This window comes from Myotis daubentonii, chromosome 14, assembly GCF_963259705.1.
Source record: "Myotis daubentonii chromosome 14, mMyoDau2.1, whole genome shotgun sequence".
In the NCBI taxonomy this organism is placed as follows: domain Eukaryota; kingdom Metazoa; phylum Chordata; class Mammalia; order Chiroptera; family Vespertilionidae; genus Myotis; species Myotis daubentonii.
The window spans coordinates 28,962,185-28,980,322 of record NC_081853.1 but is presented as its reverse complement, the minus strand read 5'-3'; the positions used below and the strand labels follow the sequence as shown (position 1 = coordinate 28,980,322).

Here is an 18,138-nt window from a genome sequence, read left to right as displayed (position 1 = left end):
TTTTAAATATTGTAATGGAAAAAGGAATATGAGCGTACTGACTGCAATACATTTTTAGCATCTGTTTGGGGAAGGAGGGTGACACACAGTTCCTGCCCCAAACATCAACATTTCAGGGAATAAAAATTTCCAAAGGCACATTATTATTCAATGTGAAGGCCATTAGGAGAGGCAAAAGGCAATGGAATGAATGGGATGAGCATGGATGTCTGGAGAGCTTCTCAGAGTAAATAACTGTGCTAAGCCTTGAAGGATGAGTAATTCGCCAGAGGAAAATAAATCAGAAAGGGAGAGTAAAGCGTACTGCAGGCACAGGGAATAGCTAAATAAGGTAAGGTTCTGTGAATATTCATGGTATCTACTAGTATAGAGAATGGTGGCTAGACCAGGGTTATAAGAGACATCTCTAATATTAGCTGAGAAGCCACTGTATTCTACATTAGGCATTTGAATTTTATCCTTAGGTTGGCAACTGGTAAGCTAGAATCCATGTTTTAGAAAGTTAACTGGCAGCAGTATGGAGAAATAGAGTAAGAAAAAGAGAATGGAGGCAGATAAAATTTAAATAAACAGATTCATCATCAGCAAAGGTCAACAACAAATACACTAAAAGGAGAGGAAATGGTAACCAAGAGAAGATGTGAGCATTTTTAAAATTCTGGGTTTGTAGAGGTTAAAAAGTCTTACAAAATATTGCTTCCACATGGTAAAACATCTCTTCATTAAGAACACTGAGTTGCCACAATATTTTTTCTAAACAGAATATGCCTTACTGGATCAAAATGAAGTCCTGTTTTGACTTCAAAATGAGCTATTGGGAGAAACTTCAAAGATGGGAACAACTTTCTGGGCAGCAAGGAGTACAATACCTAAAACCACTGTATTTCACCAATAATTGTAACTGACACAAATAGTAAACACCCTACCTTGATAGTTCTGTCCAAAGATGCGCTGGCAAACTGATTGTTATCTTTGGGGTTGATCACAATCTGCATAACATAATGGGTGTGTCCTTCAAACACTTGTGAGCAAGACCATTTTTTATCCCAGTCCCAGAGCTTAATAAGCATGTCATCTAGGCCAAAAGAAATTCTCAAGTTAATTGCAATTTCTGTTTCTTTCATTCAGAAATAAGAAATCTCTGAGCCTTTTAAGGCAGCAGAACACCAATCATTTTATGACTTACAGAAACAGTGTCAGATTTGAGTAGATATTTCAAAATCCTTATTTAATTCTAAGAATAAACTTAACTCTCTTCAGAAAAGTAGAGATAAAATAGAGAAATTACTAATAACAAATATAAAAATTTCATGAAAAAATTTAAGACAGACACTTTACAGGATGACAAAAGAGTAATGCAAGTTTGATTAGAATATAAGTATGGCCCGGGTGGTGTAGTACAGCAGTTGAGTGTTGATCTAGGGACCAAGAGGTCACTGGTTCGATTCCTGGTCAGGGCACATGCCTGGGTTGAGGGCTAGATCGCCTGTGGGGGGCGTACAGGAGGCAGCCCATCAATGATGTTTCTCACTCATCAATTTTTCTATCTCTCTATCCTTCTCCCTTCCTCTCTAAAAAAATCAATAAAAACACTAAAAAAAAAAAAATGTAAATATGACTGAACAATGATGGCAATGACTATTAGGGAATAAGGAGTTCTCTTATGCTACAAGATTGGTTTTAAAAGTTTTGAATTCCTTCTCAATTTTTAACTTAAAAATGTTTCTAAGAGATATTACCAATTCAGTGCAACTTGTTTTAATTGCCCTCCAAAAGGTCCACTGTTTTATACATAATACCAAGGAGCAAACTAGTCTGAACATAAAGGTAAAACTGACTAGGGTATATGGCAATCTGCCCAAAGCTCCCTCATCAGCATGTAAATGAGCTGTCTGTTCAGATGTCTAAGCATCTAGACCTTCAGATCTTCCCTGACAGGAATTGAAGCAATTCTGCTATACAAATCCTAAATAGAGTTGATATTTCATTAAAATATAGAAAGTACACAGCATCGATATCAAGTTAATGGATTTAAATAGTTTAAAGGCTGCTTGGAATTAGAACTCTACTTGTAGCAGCAGTAAAGGATTGCATGTCTCAGTGAATGAAAATAAATTACTCTAAGAGATGCACATGAACAAAAGAGGTCACCTCTTACCACTGCTAGTGAGAATGAAAGGCTGGGTTGGATGAACAGCGATACAGCGAATGTAGTCTGAGTGCGCTTCAAACATATGAACTCTCTCCAGAGTATTGTAATTGAACACTCGAATCTGCATGTCATCCTAGAAATGGAAATTTAAAAACTATCATTACTGTTATGAAGTAAATTGCATGAAAAAATATACTACACGCCCGGGGTATAAAGCCTATGCTTCAAAACATTGCACTAATTTACAAAACAAATCAAGAATCAGAATTCTGCAACTGATTTACATAATCTTTGACCAATTCAGAAAATGGGATTAGAAATTCCTATAATTACTTACCGCTCCTGTCACAACCCAATTCTTTCTTGCAACAAACTTTGCAGCTCGAACAGGAAGGTCACATACTTCAAATGTTTTCACCAGCGTCTTTAAAATTTAACAAGAATATACACTTTGAGTTATGGAAAAATAACTGAAAAATCTATTCTATTTTAAACATCTAATTTAAAAATATTATTAGGCTAAAATATGAAAGCTCAGCAGTCAAGTTAAAAGGAAATAGATGATTTTTTTAACAGGTTCAAAATTAAAATACTTATAAAAAATAAAAGAAAGTGAATGCTCACAAGATGAAATTCCAGATCCTCTGTGCTCCAGCATTTCCCTACTTCTCTAGCTTCATCTTTGGCTACTCCCAAACTTACCTTTACTCCTGTTCCCTCTGCCTGAAAACCCGCCCAACGGATCTTATACTTCCCTATTATAACTTAGCACCACTACAATTATATGTTTAATATCAATCCTTCCTGCCAAGCTCTCTGAGGGCAGGAATCTTGTTCACCACTATATTCCCAGAGTCTAAAACACTGCCAGAAAACAACCAGTGTGTTATAAGTATCTGTTCAATGAACTAGCTCCTAGTTTCTTCTTTTTAAAATGAAACCCATAAACTCATAAAATAAACTCACAAACAAGAAACAATTCTTTTGTACACTTTAGCGTATGCTTCCATACAAATGTTATTTATCTCTTTTTAGTGAAATAACAAAAGAGAAACAGTGATGTAGATGTTCCTTCAAGCTGCTCCAAAAGGAGTAATATACACAGGATAAAGGTAAAAAACTAGGAGACACTCCTAGAAAGAGCAGGGATGAATGCATTTCTTTGTTCTCCCACTGTGATTCCTTGTTCTTTAAAATTCTGAAAAATCAAACTACCGTTTTTCAATCTCTTTTTTTGTACTATAGAGTAATAAAAACAGCACATTTTACTGACTGATTAACCATGTGAACGAAACAAAAAGAACAGGGACTAGTTCATCAAAACTGTTAAGCCTACTACTCTGCTTTGGGAAGCTTCTTCAAATATTTAATAATTGGGGACATTAACTCCAACCTGTACAGCTGCTACCAGTTAACTGTGACAGGGACACTGAGAACATAGAAATACAATCTATAAGATCACAGACAAATTCACTAAAACTCATGAGGAGCCAACAAATCCAGGGATCTGGTGAGCAGTAAAAATAAAACAGCTGTAGAACCAATAGTCAAGGTTCAGGTCCACGTTAAATGCTGTAGTTGGTTAAGATGACATGAGAGTTGGTCTCCTTACTCTAAAAGCTAAGCAATCTAAAGAGAGGGAAAAACTACACATTCAACATATCAACACCCAATGTAAGTTAGGAAAAAAATGACTAACACACAGGTCTCATACACAATTTTATCTAATTTGATTTAACCCTTTTGACAAGCTTGTGATGCAGGGAAGGAAACAATCTCATCTTCACTACAGATAAGTAAACTGAGCCTCAACATGGTTGAAAGGCTTGCCCATATCATTTAATTAGCAGGATGGCTTCAAATTCTAACATACTGATTTTTTAACCATTGTAGCTACCACCTTAAAAAGTATATACTATCTTCTTATTTGAAGTTCAAGTACATTTGAATTTATTTCCAAAACCCTTTTCATTTTTTTCAAGAATTTTGCTTCCAATTATACATGAGTGGTAAGTGACTCCTGTTGGTGATAAACAGGAAAGAAAAACAATCAGGGAAAACCATTCAACAAAGACTGAGTAGGCACAATGAGCCTGACTGCCAGGTATGCACTTGGAGCAATAGTGGGAACTAAGACTAGGATAATCCCTGCCCTTGTAGTACCTCCATTCTTGAAAAAAAGAAAATGAAATAATTTACTACTGATGAGATAAATTATGAAAGCACAAGCAGATGGCCTTGCAGGGCACAGAAGGGTACAAAAGAGAAAATCAAGGCAAAGTAGATGGCCTAAAGTAGAATTATGTTACAGCAAAGCCTAGAGAAGGGTAAGGGAAATACACCAAGGTTTTAGAAATTAGTACAGAGCTGAGAGGTAGCTAAATGGAGCTGACAGAGGGGATCCCTAGAAAGACGTAGGAAGTGTGGTGGGGGTGAGGGGAAGCATCAGCATATCTGTTAAGCATAAAATCAGAAAGGTTTCAAACATTTAGATGAAAAAGTAAACCAAAAAGAAAAGAAAACCATATGAAACAGAATGCAGATATCCGCATCAAGGCAAAAGGAATTCACAAGGTAAAGATCTGAAATTGCAGAAGACAGAAATCAAGAAATAGTAATACAGTAATAAATGGAATGTTTATTATTCATTAGTTCAACAAATAATTATTGAGCACTTACAATGGGTCAGGTAATATTTTAGGCACATGGATGCAGCAGAGAACTAAGTGTTAATGTGCATAAAATGTCACCAATCGGGCCTTTAGTGTGCAGTCATTACTGCTTCATTACAGTGATATAAGCTGTAACAGTATTTTTCGGTTTACTCCTGACCTTGGTTCGCGAAGCCTATTTTGCTATCTTAAATTTCTCAAATGTGAATATGTGAATTTTCATCTGTATTTAATAACTTAATCTTGGACACTGCGGATAATTACTGTATAAGCAGACATAACTGTATGGTAAAGTGCTGACTATATGTTCTTTACTTTGAAAGAAAAAGATTAAGGATGGTCAAGAAAGATTTGAAAATATGAGATAAACTAATTTGAAGGATACATTATTTACTCATATGAAAAAGAGAACAAAACAAGCATTTAAGGTAAATATTCTGTAAAATGCATATTCTAATATGCGTAATCAAAAGCTGACTACAAATATTTTGCTGATGTAATTTAAAATTTGTATGGCTGATTGAAAGTTATTTACATACCATATTAAGCACTGGGAGAAAAAATTTAAAATCCCATTCTTGAGATTGTTAAAATATTCACTAAATGGAAAATTAAGTACTATTAATTACTCATTGGTGTCGGTTTCCTTAATCTCAAAGAAAAACTAATGCTCCATACATAATAATTTAACATTTAAATACTGCATAATACAAGCCCAGAACAATATCTCCCACAAGCTATGTTCCTCTTTATTGAAAATACTTTGTAACAATTTGAGAAAGCAACCTGAACATAGCTACTGGACTCTGCTATAGTTCTTCTTTCTCATTATAAACATAGTCTAACACAGCATTTCTAATAAAGTCCTTAAAAATTCCTACCTGTGTTTCATGATTCCAAACACACACACTGCCATTGTAAAGACTCGCTAACATCCATGGCTCTGTGGGATGCAAATCCACACTCTTAACTCGATCAGACCGAGCAGTTAGCTTTCTCTTGATATCAAGTCGTAGAGGCTAAGAAGAAACAACATTTAAAAAAATGTAAATTGCTGTGCCAAATAAAATGTTTGAGATTGTAGCTAAAAACAGTGTATTAACAACAGGCTTACAAAACAATTCAGTTATTGCTTTGCTAAATTGTAGAGTTTCAAGTCTAAATGTCTGGATGGAGAAGTAGACCAAAAACAACAACAAAAACCCAGAATACATGTTACCTGCAAAGCAAAGAAATTCACAAGGTAAATTCTTCTACTTCTTCACTTATATACACAAAAAATATAAATATTTAAAAATTTTAAATTTATAGCTGAAGTTGTCAAGCATTTTGGTCTCAGGACACATTTATACTCTTAAAAAAGTATCTTAATAAAGCTTTTATATGGGTTATATCTATTGATATTTACCATGTTAAAAATTAAAACTAACAACTTAAGATATTTATGTATTAAGTCATGTTCAAATAACAATAAACCCATCTCATATTAACTTAAATAACACACTTTTATGAAAAATAATTATATTTTCAAAAAAATTTAGTGAGAAGAGTGGCAATGTTTCACGTTCTTACAAAACTTTAAATTCTGATTTAATAGAGAATAGTTGTTTTCTCGTATCTGCTTAGGTTTTCAATATGTTGTTTTGGTTGATGCATATGAAAACACATCTGGCCTCACAAAGATATTTAGTTAGAAAGAAAGAAATATTTTAACTTTTTTCCAAATAACTGTGGATATTCTTCTTTGATAACAACACCAACACTTAACAAGTGGTAGTTTTTTAAAGGTCACTTGCAATGTAAAATCTGAAACCATACAAATGAACTTTATACACTTTACTTAAAATCCACTGATCTATTTTGAATAGATCCATGCATCATTTTGTAACATCATGCACTGATCATTTGGAAACAGCTGCTTCACTGAATTATGCAAATCTTCCAAATGTTGACATATTTCATTATATGGTATCAGAATCACATTCATTAACATCACCACCAACTTCAACTGATTTTTTAAGAATTACAAATCTGTTAAGGTCAGTGATAAAAGTTTTCTAAAATTCTAACTCACTGAAAAGCTCTAATTTTATTATTAGCAACAAATACTGTCAGGGATCAAATAACTTGTTTCAGTTTTTAGAAAATGTATGCCAAATAATCAAGTCTGAGCAACCACAGTTTGTCAGCCACTATTACAAGTAAAGCTAGCAACACAACAGAAGTGCCTCATGCATACTTCCCATTCCATCACACAGAATAATTAAAAGTCGTATACACAGTGTTGAGATGTGATAAAATTAATAATTTTTATTGCTTCATCAATGACATTCTTAATGAAACTGGCTCTTTAGATAAAATTGTGTGACAGTGAAGAAATACACTATCAGTACAATTTGGTGACACTGGCAATTTCACCTTTCATTACTTTTACAGCATCAGATATATGTTACAAATATCAACACAGTAAAAAAGGCCCATAGTGTCTTACTATTAGGAAACAGTTCTAATTTGTGGACCTTCTGAAAAAATATGGGGACTCCTACGAGATCATAGATCACATTTTCAGACCCTGGGTTTATAGACTACCCAGTAAATAAATATAAAATATCTACTAAATCACAAATTCTTGCCCATGTCATTAGTATCACACAAGAAAATATTCTTAAGTGTTATTCATGAAGTCTTAGTAACACTAAATTATAGTATTAATCAAAACAGTATAGTATTGGCATAAAAACAGACAGATCAATGGAACAGAATAGAGAGCCCAGAAATAAACCTACATATATATGTAGTCAAGTAATCTTCTATTTATACTAATAAAAGAGTAATATGCTAATTAGACCAGGACACCTTCCGCAGACCTTCTGGATGTCCTTCCAGATAAAGCCGGGGGCTTGCCAGGCCTGCAAACTGCCCCTCAGCCCCTCGCCCAGGCCGGCCATGCCCCCCGCGGGACCCTCACCCCAATGGGGGATGGCCAGCCTGCAAATGGCCCTCAGGCTCTTGCCCAGGCCAGCCACACCCCCCCAGTGGGGAACCCCCACCCTGAAGGGGGTGTGGCCAGCCTGAAAACGGCCCTCAGCCCCTCGCCCAGGCCGGCCATGCCCCCCAGAGGGAACCCCCACCACGATAGGGGTGGCCAGCCTGCAAACTGCCCCAGGCCCCTCACCCAGGCCAGGCGACCCCCACCCTGATCCAGAACCCCCTTCGGGGTAGACCAGCTGGCCCCCAACCATGCACCAGGCCTCTATCTTCTATACTAATAAAAGGGTAATATGCTAATTAGACTGGGAGACCTTCTGGACATCCTTCCAGACAAAGCCATGGTGGCGGGGCTGAGGCAGAGGTGGTTAGGGGTGATCAGGCCAGGAGGGGAGGACGGCTGGGGGCGAGCAGGCTGGCGGGGGGGCAGCTGGGGGCAAGCAGGCTGGCAGGGGGGGCAGTTGGGGGCAAGTAGGCTGGCGGAGGGGGCAGTTGGGGGTGATCAGGCCAGCAGGCAGAGTGATTAGGGGTGATTAGACAGGCAGGCAGGCAGGCAGGTGAGCGATTAGGAGCCAGCAGCCCGGGATTGTGAAAGGGATGTCCAACTGCCGGTTTAGGCCCGATCCCTGTCAGACATCCCCCGAGGGGTCCCAGATCGGAGAGGGTGCAAGCTGGGCTGAAGGACACCCCCTCCCCCTGCACAAATTTCATACACAGGGCCACTAGTATATATATAAAAGGCTAAGAGACTGGCCAACCGGCCAGTAGCTATGATGTGCGCTGACCACCAGGGGACAGACACTCAACGCAGGAGCTGCTGAGCGACAGCAACTTTGCAGAGTGCCCTCTCCCACTTCCAGACCCCTCGGGGTTGTCGGAAAGCCCGTTTCAGCCTGATCCCCGCAGGCTAGGCCAAGGGACCCCACCTATAGGAGGGACCCCACTCACTCCGCAGACATCCTTCGAGCTGTGGCGCCGCCCCAGGTGCAGCCAGAGAGGGACCGTGGGAGGTTGGCTCCAGGGTGTGTCCGGCCCATCTTGCCCAGTCCCGCCCCACCAGCCACCTTCTAATTAATTTCCTATCAATGTGCACGAATTCTTGCACCAAGCCACTAGATTGTGATAAAGGAGTCAAGAATACACAACAGGGAAAGGCAGTCTCTTTAATAAATGGTGTTGGGAAAACTGATAAACACATGCAAAACAATGAAGCTGAACTCCTATCTTACACCATCCATAAAAATTGACTCAAGACGTCAATGTAAGACCAGAAACCATAAAACTCCTAGAAGAAAACATAGGAACAAAGCTCCTCAACATCCATCGCAGATATTATTTTTTAATCGATACCAAAAACAAAGGCAACGACAATAAAAATAAATAAGTGGGACTACATCAAACTAAAAAGCTTCTCCACAGCAAAAGCAACCATCAATAAAATGAAAAGGCAACCTACTGAATGAGAGAAAATAATTGCAAATTATGTATCTGATTAGGGGCTAATAGCCAAAACATATTAAAAATTCCTACTACTCAATAGCAAAAAACAAAAAAAAACAATCCAATTTAAAATGGGACAGATGATTTGAATAGACATATTTCTACAGAACACATATGGCCAACCGGTATGTGAAAAGATGCTCAACATCACTGCTCACCAGGGAAATGCAAGTCAAAAACCACAGAAGAGCTCTGGCTGGGTGGCTTAGTTGGTTGGAGTTTCATCCCATACACCAAAAGGTTGGTTATGAGTTCAATCCCCAATTGGGGCATATACGGGAGGCAACTGATAGATATGTTTCTCTCTTTCTCAAATCAATAAAAACATATCCTTGTGTGAGGATTTAAAAATGAAAATACATACATACATATATACATACATAAAACATATTCTTGGGTGCAAATTAAAAAAATACACACAACCACCACCACACTATAAGATATAACCTCACACTTGTTAGAATGGCTGAATCAAAAATACAAGAAATAACAAGTGTGGGTGAGAATACAGAGAAAAGGGAACCCTTGTGCACTCTTGGTGGGAATATTAATTGGTGCAGCCACTATGAAAAACAGTATGGAGGATCCTCAAAAAATTAAAAAATAGAACTACATGATACAGCAATCCCACTTCTGGGGATTTATCTGAAGAACATGAAAGCACCAACTCAGAAAGGTATCTGCACCCATCAATGGGTAAATAAATATGATACACATACACACACAATGAAATTTTATCCAGCCATTCAAAGAATGAAAGCTTGCCACTGTGACAACATGGATGGATTTTAAGGGCATTATGCTAAGTGAAATAAGTCAGACAGAAAAAGACAAATACTGTATGATCTAACTTATATGTGGAATTTAATAAAAACAAACTCATAGATCTGTTCATAGAGAAACCATTGGTGTTGCTAGGGGCAAGGAATAAGGGATTGGTGAAATGGGTGAAGAAGCCAAAGAGTTCAGACTTCCACTTATAAAATAAGTCATGGAGACAGTATGATGACTATAATTAATAATACTGCATTGCATATTTGAAAGTTACTATGTATTGTGATGGATATTAACTGGACTTACTGTGGTGGTGATCATTTCACAATATGTATATACAAATATCTAATCACTATATTGTGATTATTGCTATATTTCAATTATATATTGAAACTAATGTGTTATATGTCAATTATACCTCAACAAAAATAAATCGAGTTCTTCGGAGGAAAGTAGATTTATTTTGGCAATAATGCTAGGCAATGTAATGTGTAATCAATATGGGTTATATCTATGCCCACGAAGGCCTTTGGAGTCAAATGGGAGTGGTTATACTATTTTAATGAATTTAAGTTACAGGAACCTAATGGAACGTAGAACAATTTTAAACAAGAACTAAAATACTCCCTCTCAAGCCAGAAAATACTAATAGTTTAAAATTGTCTTTTTCAACCTGATTCCTCGTCTAAACCACAGAACAGAAAATGATTTAAATAATTTCTTAATTCTCCCAAAGGTACCATTCCAGGAGAAAAGTTAATTCATTATATACATGATGCCTTATGGCAGTAGCCTTAATTCTCTCTTTTAAAAGCAAATTGAGGAAGACTGCTTTAAAATCTATTTCCCCTTCAACAGGTCTTAAACACAAACTAAAAGTTTATCTGGCAAGGTGAGTTACCATCAAATTTTTATTTTTGTGAACATCCATGATGCTCATGAACGGGACAGAAATTTAAGGTTACTTTTCAACACAAAATGAAGATCACTAGGTAATTTCTGCAGAGAGAATTTCCTGAGACAAAGCAAACACCTCACAAGGCTTTTGTTCATATTTTGGCACCTGTATCAAATTTGGGTCACTGATTACTTCGAACCTTGTTCTTACGTCTATACATGCCTTTCCACTTTTACCACCAACCTGTACCTCTTAATTTACTTTAAAAGATCTGAGTTCTCTGGCTCTTCTCTATGATCACCACAACCATGTTTCCACTGTCATACCTTCCTCTCCATCTCAAACTTTCTACTTTCAAACCAACACCTTCACATTCTTTGTTCATTTAGGGAAGCAGAACCTTTTACTTCATCCATTTCTGAATTTTGCCCCATTAATTATCATCACAAATTTTTAACTTTTTCTGACCTCTTCAGAGTCAACAAACATGAAGTGTCTGTTATGTACCAGGAACCATGGTGAGGGCTTTCACTAAGCCAGCATATCTCCTATTTTTCCTCTACTAAATGAGGAAATTGGACACTTACAAACTGTGTATATTTTATCATTAAAAGGTTATAAATAACTGATTATCTAAAAAAACAGTGCTCCAGGAAGGTGAGACAAGGGACTGAGCAACCTCAGTACACTTTTGAAAAAAAAATACAATTTTTATTTCAGAGAAGAGGGAAAGATAGAAACAACCATGATGAGAATCATTGATCAGCTGCTGCCTGAACGCCCCCTACTGGGGACAGAGCACACAACCTAGGCATGTGCCCTGACAGGGAATGGAACTTGGACCTCCTGGTTCGTAGGTCGAAGGTTACACTGGGCCACACTGGCCCGGCAACCCTAGTATACCTTTACCTATGCCCAATGCACAAATTCTAGTTTCAAAAGCACAGCCAAGAGCTCTTGCTATAATTCTCCCAACATTTAAGTGACTACTTGGAATGAGACATTGTACTAGGCACTCTGGAATACAAAGATTAAAACACTCCAACTGAACCCTCAATTCTAAATTACTCCCTCCATCTTCCCAAAGCTGGATTCATTTAGTACTCAGCTGAAATCCTTCTGTCACCAGTATGATCTTTCTTATTACCCTAGCTAGAAGTAACCTTTCCTGTGGGATCCTGTAGATTAAATTTTAACCTTTAAAAATAATACAGTCTCTATTTCTAGAGTAAATGTTCTTTAAGGGTAGGATCATTGCTTATTCGTGACTTTATCTCCACAGCACCCTATATTAGTATATAAGTATACCTCGGAGATACTTCAGTCTGGTTTTAGATCATTGCAATAAGACAAGTCACACAAATTTTTTGGTTTCCCAGTGCACGTAAAAATTATGTTTACGCTATACTGTAGTTTATTAAGTGTGCAATAATAGCATTGTGTCTAAAAAACAATACCATAATTTAAATACTTTATTGCTAAAAAAAATGCTAAACATCGCCTGAGCCTTCAGCAAGTTGTAATCTTTTTGCTGGTGGAAAGTCTTACCTTCAATTTTTAAAATACACAGTTTTTGTGAAGTGCAATATAGAAAAATAAAATGAGGTATGCCTGTATTTAGGTATGGGGGTTTAGGAACAGACATTACAATCCAGGTCTAGAGAATCATGTTGAAATCAAATTTCAGTTCCACCATTCATTTAAAACGTGCAATAGTGGGCAAGTTTACTTAGCTTCTCTCAGGCTGGACACAAGTAAAAGAGGGATAATACAATTATCTGTTTCTTAGTGTTATGAGAATTAGGAGGCAAAAGTTTAGCAAAGTGCATGGAACATAGTAAACACTTTATGGTAAAGGAGTAAATGAATAAATTCATTCTGGATATTACACAAAAGATTTAAAATGTATTAAAGAATGAAGGAGCCCTGGCCCAGTTGGCTCAGTGGATAGAGCATCGGCCTGCGGACTAAAGGGTCCCGGGTTCAAATCTAATCAGGGGCACATGCCCGGGTGGCAGGTTCGATCCCCAGTAGGGTGCAGTCAATGATTCTCTCATCATTGATGTTTCTATCTCATTCCCTCTCCCTTCCTCTCTGAAATCAATAAAAATATATTTTAAAAAATGAAGGAAATATTTCACTATAAAAATATATTCTTAAATGCAAAAGAAAACTAAATTATGAGCCAAGGGCCTTTTCCAAAAAAGGTCACAAGTTCAAGCAGGTCATCTGCAATATGAGGTGGTGTAACTAAGTGACTGGAAGTCTTGTTCAGGGCTCTTAACCTGGGGACCAAGCAAGCTCATGGATGAGATTGGGGATGGGGTGTCCGTGAGCAAACCCTCTGAAATGTTATGCAGCACTGTGCTTCTCTATGCATTTTTCTGGGAGTAGCTATACTTGCACCAGGTTACCCACGGAATCAATCTCTGTTGTACTTCTGTCTCAATTTCCCTCGTACAAACTTAATTACAAGTTTTATTTTCTAATTGCCAGATGAGGAACTTGGACTTAATACCTAAGCTTCAAAATCTTTGAACCTGTGCTTCACAAGCAAAAAAAAAAAAAAAAAAGCAAAGACAGGATAATGTTTAAATATAAAATACTGACTTCCTTACTTTTTTTTCCAGAAAGGATATAGTCACACTATTGTTTTTCTTTTAATTAAACACTCCTGTAAAAAAGTATTTCAGGGCATTTTTGAGGGTGAGAACGATGACCAAAAAAAAAAAAAAAAAAAAGTGCTGTCGACTGACATTCTTACCAGGCACAATATTTGCAAATGCAGAAAGGCAAGCCGGTTTTATGAACTCTCTCACCCTTCTTTCCCCCCTAGAAACCTAAGTCATAATCGCAAAGCATTTGAAATTCCACTTTTGACTCCATTACACACTTTTCTTTCTCTCTTCTGCCTCTCTGCTTAAGTCCGCAGTCTGTGGTCAGCACACGCTACATACACCAGGAGTGAGTTCCACCTGAGAGCAGGGCCAGCTGAGGCCGTTTGAGGGCAGAGCGCGGTAACCACGCCAAGGCCCCCAAGTCCGTTTTCCGCCTCTGTATTCCCTGCCCCGCGGACCTCACCTCCGCCCCCACAGGCTTCAGGAGCTGACACAAGCCCTGGGCACCCGAGGAGTCGGAGACCCCTCCACGCCAGGTGCTGCTGCCCTAAACCACTGCGGACTCCTGGGTCCCACCGCCTCCTCACCAACTCGCACTGGACCAGGACCCCACCGGCCTGAGGCGGCGGCCACGTCGGGACCCCAGGCCGCTTCTTACCGCGGCCCCCCGTCCAGGAGCCCCAGGAATGTCCCCCGGCACCCGCCCAAGGGACCTTGCTCCCCACACCAGGGTCTGCACCTACCATGGCTCTGTCGGTTCGAGCCCAGACACCCTCACTTGCAACCGGCGACACAGCCCCTGCAGAGACCCACGGACCCGCTGACCGGCCGACTGACGTGGAACTTCCGGGAAGCAGTTCTCGCGATAGGAGACCAGGACGCGAGCGCCTGCGCCAACCCGGAGTAGGACTGACGTTGCCCAAGCCCCGCCCCAGTTTCCTAGGCAACAGGGCCCGCCCCAAGGAGCCTAGCCCTCCCGGCTCAGCGAGGGCAGGTGGGGTGTGGCCTCGGCCGCCGAGGGGTGTGGCCGCCGGTGGATGAGAATCTGAAAACCAAGAGCTAAACAGGATGGGAAAAACGGAAAGATTAATTCCCGCTGGACGCCGAGGCTTCGGGTGCAGAGGCTGAGAAGCGCCGTGGGGCCTGCGCTGATTCTGGCTAAGGAGAGGGAGGCGGGGAGGGAAGGCGAGGCAAGACTCTACCAGTGGTTCTCAACCTTCTGGCCCTTTAAATACAGTTCCTCATGTTGTGACCCAACCATAACATTGTTTTCGTTGCTACTTCATAACTGTAATGTTGCTACTGTTATGAATCCTAATGTAAATATCTGATATGCAGGATGGTCTTAGGCGACCCCTGTGAAAGGGTCATTCCACCGCCAAAGGGGTCGCGACCCACAGGTTGAGAACCGCTGCGAGCGCACCGCACCCTGCGGGCCCTAGACCATTCTGACTGAGGCTCGAAAGGTACAGGCTGGACTCCCAGGCCGAGTTTCAGGCCTCTGAGGTCAGAGGGGAGCAAAGAGCCTTCAGTTGTGGGGCTCCCAGAAGATGGGACTCCCCAGGTGTACCTGATTACTTCTTCTTAAGCATCGCCTGGGTGCCAGACATACGTCCTCACATCTGATCTGATTTACCTCCTCTTTACTAATGAGGAAACAAAGGCTCAGAGAAGTGTCCTGGCCAAGGCTGCATATTAAGTGATAACAGTCAGAATCTAATCCTTGACTGATAAGTCTTGTGTTCTTTCTACAACAGTAAAGTATCTCTTCATTAAGGTAGTTGAGCTCTAGACAAAGGGACCTGTGCCATAAGGGGTTACAAAATAAAGTATGAGAACATTATCTTACCACCCTTCACCCTCCTACATTTCTGCTTAAAAAAAAAAAAATAGAAAAAAACACTGTGAGCCAAATAAAACTTGCCCTCTGGCTATATGTAAATGAGTAACTCTGGCCTGAGGGGAGCCTTCGAATTTTTTTGACCTCTGGATTTTCAGAAAGGCAAAAATAAAAATATATGTGTGCTGAAAGTGATATTCAGAGGAAGTCTGGACTCTGAACCAGATTATTTGGCTTTTAATAGGAGCTTTGCTAGACCTCAGTTTTCCTTATTTAAAAAAAAAAAAAGACTAAATTTCGTAATTTCTAAAGTTCCTTTCCTTCCCGACAATCTGTGTTTCTGTGATATTCAATAGTAGAAAGAAGAGTGGGTCTAGAACTGGGTTTTAGGGCCAGCAGTGTGATGTTATGAAATGTAAATTGAAACTAATAATTGAATACTTTGCTTATGTTTCAGCTTAATTGTAGATCACAAGAACTGAAAATTTTATAATATGAACTATATCTAATTTGCTTAAATAGTGGAGCTTGCAGTATTTCTGATTCCTGGATACTCTTTCACTTGAACAAGTATCTTCAGACTTGGCACTGTACCAAGTAACCCTATATAATAAAAGGCTAATATGCAAATTGCCCCCTCGACAGGGAGTACCACCATGAGTTCAGCCAGGAGTTCGATCAGGAGGCGGGGCCGGCCTGCCAACTGCCCTTGGCCCAATGGGCCCCTGTGCACAAATTCGTGCACCAGACCTCTAATATAAAATAAAATGATACATCACCTCTATTCTCAAGGAACTGGTGTTGATGAGGGGCTGAGCCCCACGTATCATACTCACTTTGTATCTTTTTTCCCACTGCAGTTAACCATCATTGAGCCCTGCAGTTGTGCACTGAAAATCCATTCTTCTTTAAACCATTACATACTGAATCTGTACTATATCCAAAGCACTACGCTAGGTGCCACCTGAAAATTATACCTATAAAAATCTAGTCTTGGATGTTGGTTGAAAGAAATTCCATTTTAAAGAAATAAAATTCTCAAATATGAACTAATACATAAAATAGCACTACATATATGTGCGTATATTCCTAGGTGTTCAATTGTGGGTTTAAAATAAACTCTTTTGATTATTCTTTGGTTTAAAGGAAATTGGAAGTTTAGGAAAATAGCTCTGGGGAAAAAAAGAAATATGGACAAGCTTCACAAATTGGTACAGGGTTTCCCACGAGGTTGATTGCAATTGATCAACAGATCTTAAAGTCTTACCTGATCAATTTCTAGGATAACTGTTTCAACCCTGCCTTTTTGCTGCTCCTGGGAGAATTCCAAGTGGAAGTTCAGCTAGCAGTGTTTATATCAGTACCTAATATACACCCTTCCCTCCTCACTCTATTTCCACCTCTTCATAAGAAGGAAGTGAAAAGAATTTCTAAGGAAATGTCTACTTGGTATTTAAAAATACATATATATATACAGTCCTAGCCAGGTAGCTCAGTTGGAGCATTGTCCCGATATGCCAAGGTTGTGGGTTCGATCACTGGTCAGGGCACATACAACAATCAACCAGTGAATACATAAATCAATAAATAAAATAAAAAATACATATATGCACGCCACATCATTTAGCAAAATGGTAAGAGCATAAGAACCTAGTTTCTCTTTTTGAAGAGGTTACACTTTATAAGCAGGAATGGTCAGTTTTGCACAAATAAGTGAGTAACAGAAAGAAGAGAGAGAGAGAGAGAAATAATAGAGGACAAAATACCTGGTTGGAAAGTAACAATTTTCATAAAGGAGAAAGAACTTGCGCTGATCCTTGGGGTAAAGAATATGTGATATGTTTGAAGACCAGAAAAAGTCCAGTTCATTTGGAGAATGGTATTCATTGAGAAAGGCAGTGAGGGAGAGGGCTGGAGAGGAAAGATGGAGCTAGGTCCTGAAGATTTTAACCTAGGAAGGACTTGGGCTTTGCTTCAGTAAGTAATTGGGTACTATTAGAAAAGAAACCTGTTCATATCTGTGCCCTATAAAATATATTTATTGTTGATGTGTATGAAGAAATGGATTGGAACAGTGAAATACTTTATATAGATTTTGGGGAAGTAGGTGTGGAAATAACAGTAATAACTGTTATTGAATGCCCACTATGTACCCAGCTTTGGTACCCAACAGCACTTTTCATGCTGCACTTCATATAGTAATACCAAAAGATGGGCATTTTCTCCAACTTAGTGATACAAAAACTAAGGCCCAAGTGTATTAAGTAATACGTTCCATGCCACACTACTGTAGCATGAGTGACAGACTTGAGATCTGAACTCAATTCTATCTCCAAAACGAATGCTCTCTTACTAGAATGTTATTTCTTCTGTTTTCACTGAGAAGCTAGAATCAACAGGATACACAAATATTTGTTGTGAGTTAAAGGATTGGAAGGCATCCTAATGCTAATGTTTTGACTCTAATGAACCCAGAAGAATATCTTTAACTAGAGGCCTGGTCCACAAATTCGTGCACCAGTGGGGTCCCTCAGCCTGACCTGCAGGATCGGGCTGAAACCAGCTCTCTGACATCCGCTGAGGGGTCCCGGATTGCAAGAGGACGCAGGCCAGGCTGAGGGAACCCACCAGTGCATGATCAGGGCCAGGGAGGGACATGAGATGTTGGCCAGCTGGGGAGGGACTGCGGGAGGGCT

At 39.3% G+C, this 18,138-nt stretch overlaps 1 protein-coding gene across 1 annotated transcript in view; it reads right to left on the bottom strand.

The window, feature by feature from the left end:
- COPB2 (COPI coat complex subunit beta 2) overlaps positions 1-14,494 on the bottom strand; it is a 35,292-nt gene extending 20,798 nt beyond the window's left edge. The window contains exons 1-5 of the mRNA XM_059663799.1: positions 14,346-14,494; positions 5,706-5,843; positions 2,490-2,576; positions 2,159-2,285; positions 927-1,075 (exon numbers count right to left, since the gene is read on the bottom strand). Coding sequence (XP_059519782.1) covers positions 927-1,075; positions 2,159-2,285; positions 2,490-2,576; positions 5,706-5,843; positions 14,346-14,348 — 504 coding nt within the window. The 5' untranslated portion in view covers positions 14,349-14,494. The remainder of the gene's footprint in view (positions 1-926; positions 1,076-2,158; positions 2,286-2,489; positions 2,577-5,705; positions 5,844-14,345) is intronic.
- Positions 14,495-18,138: the final 3,644 nt, after the last annotated feature.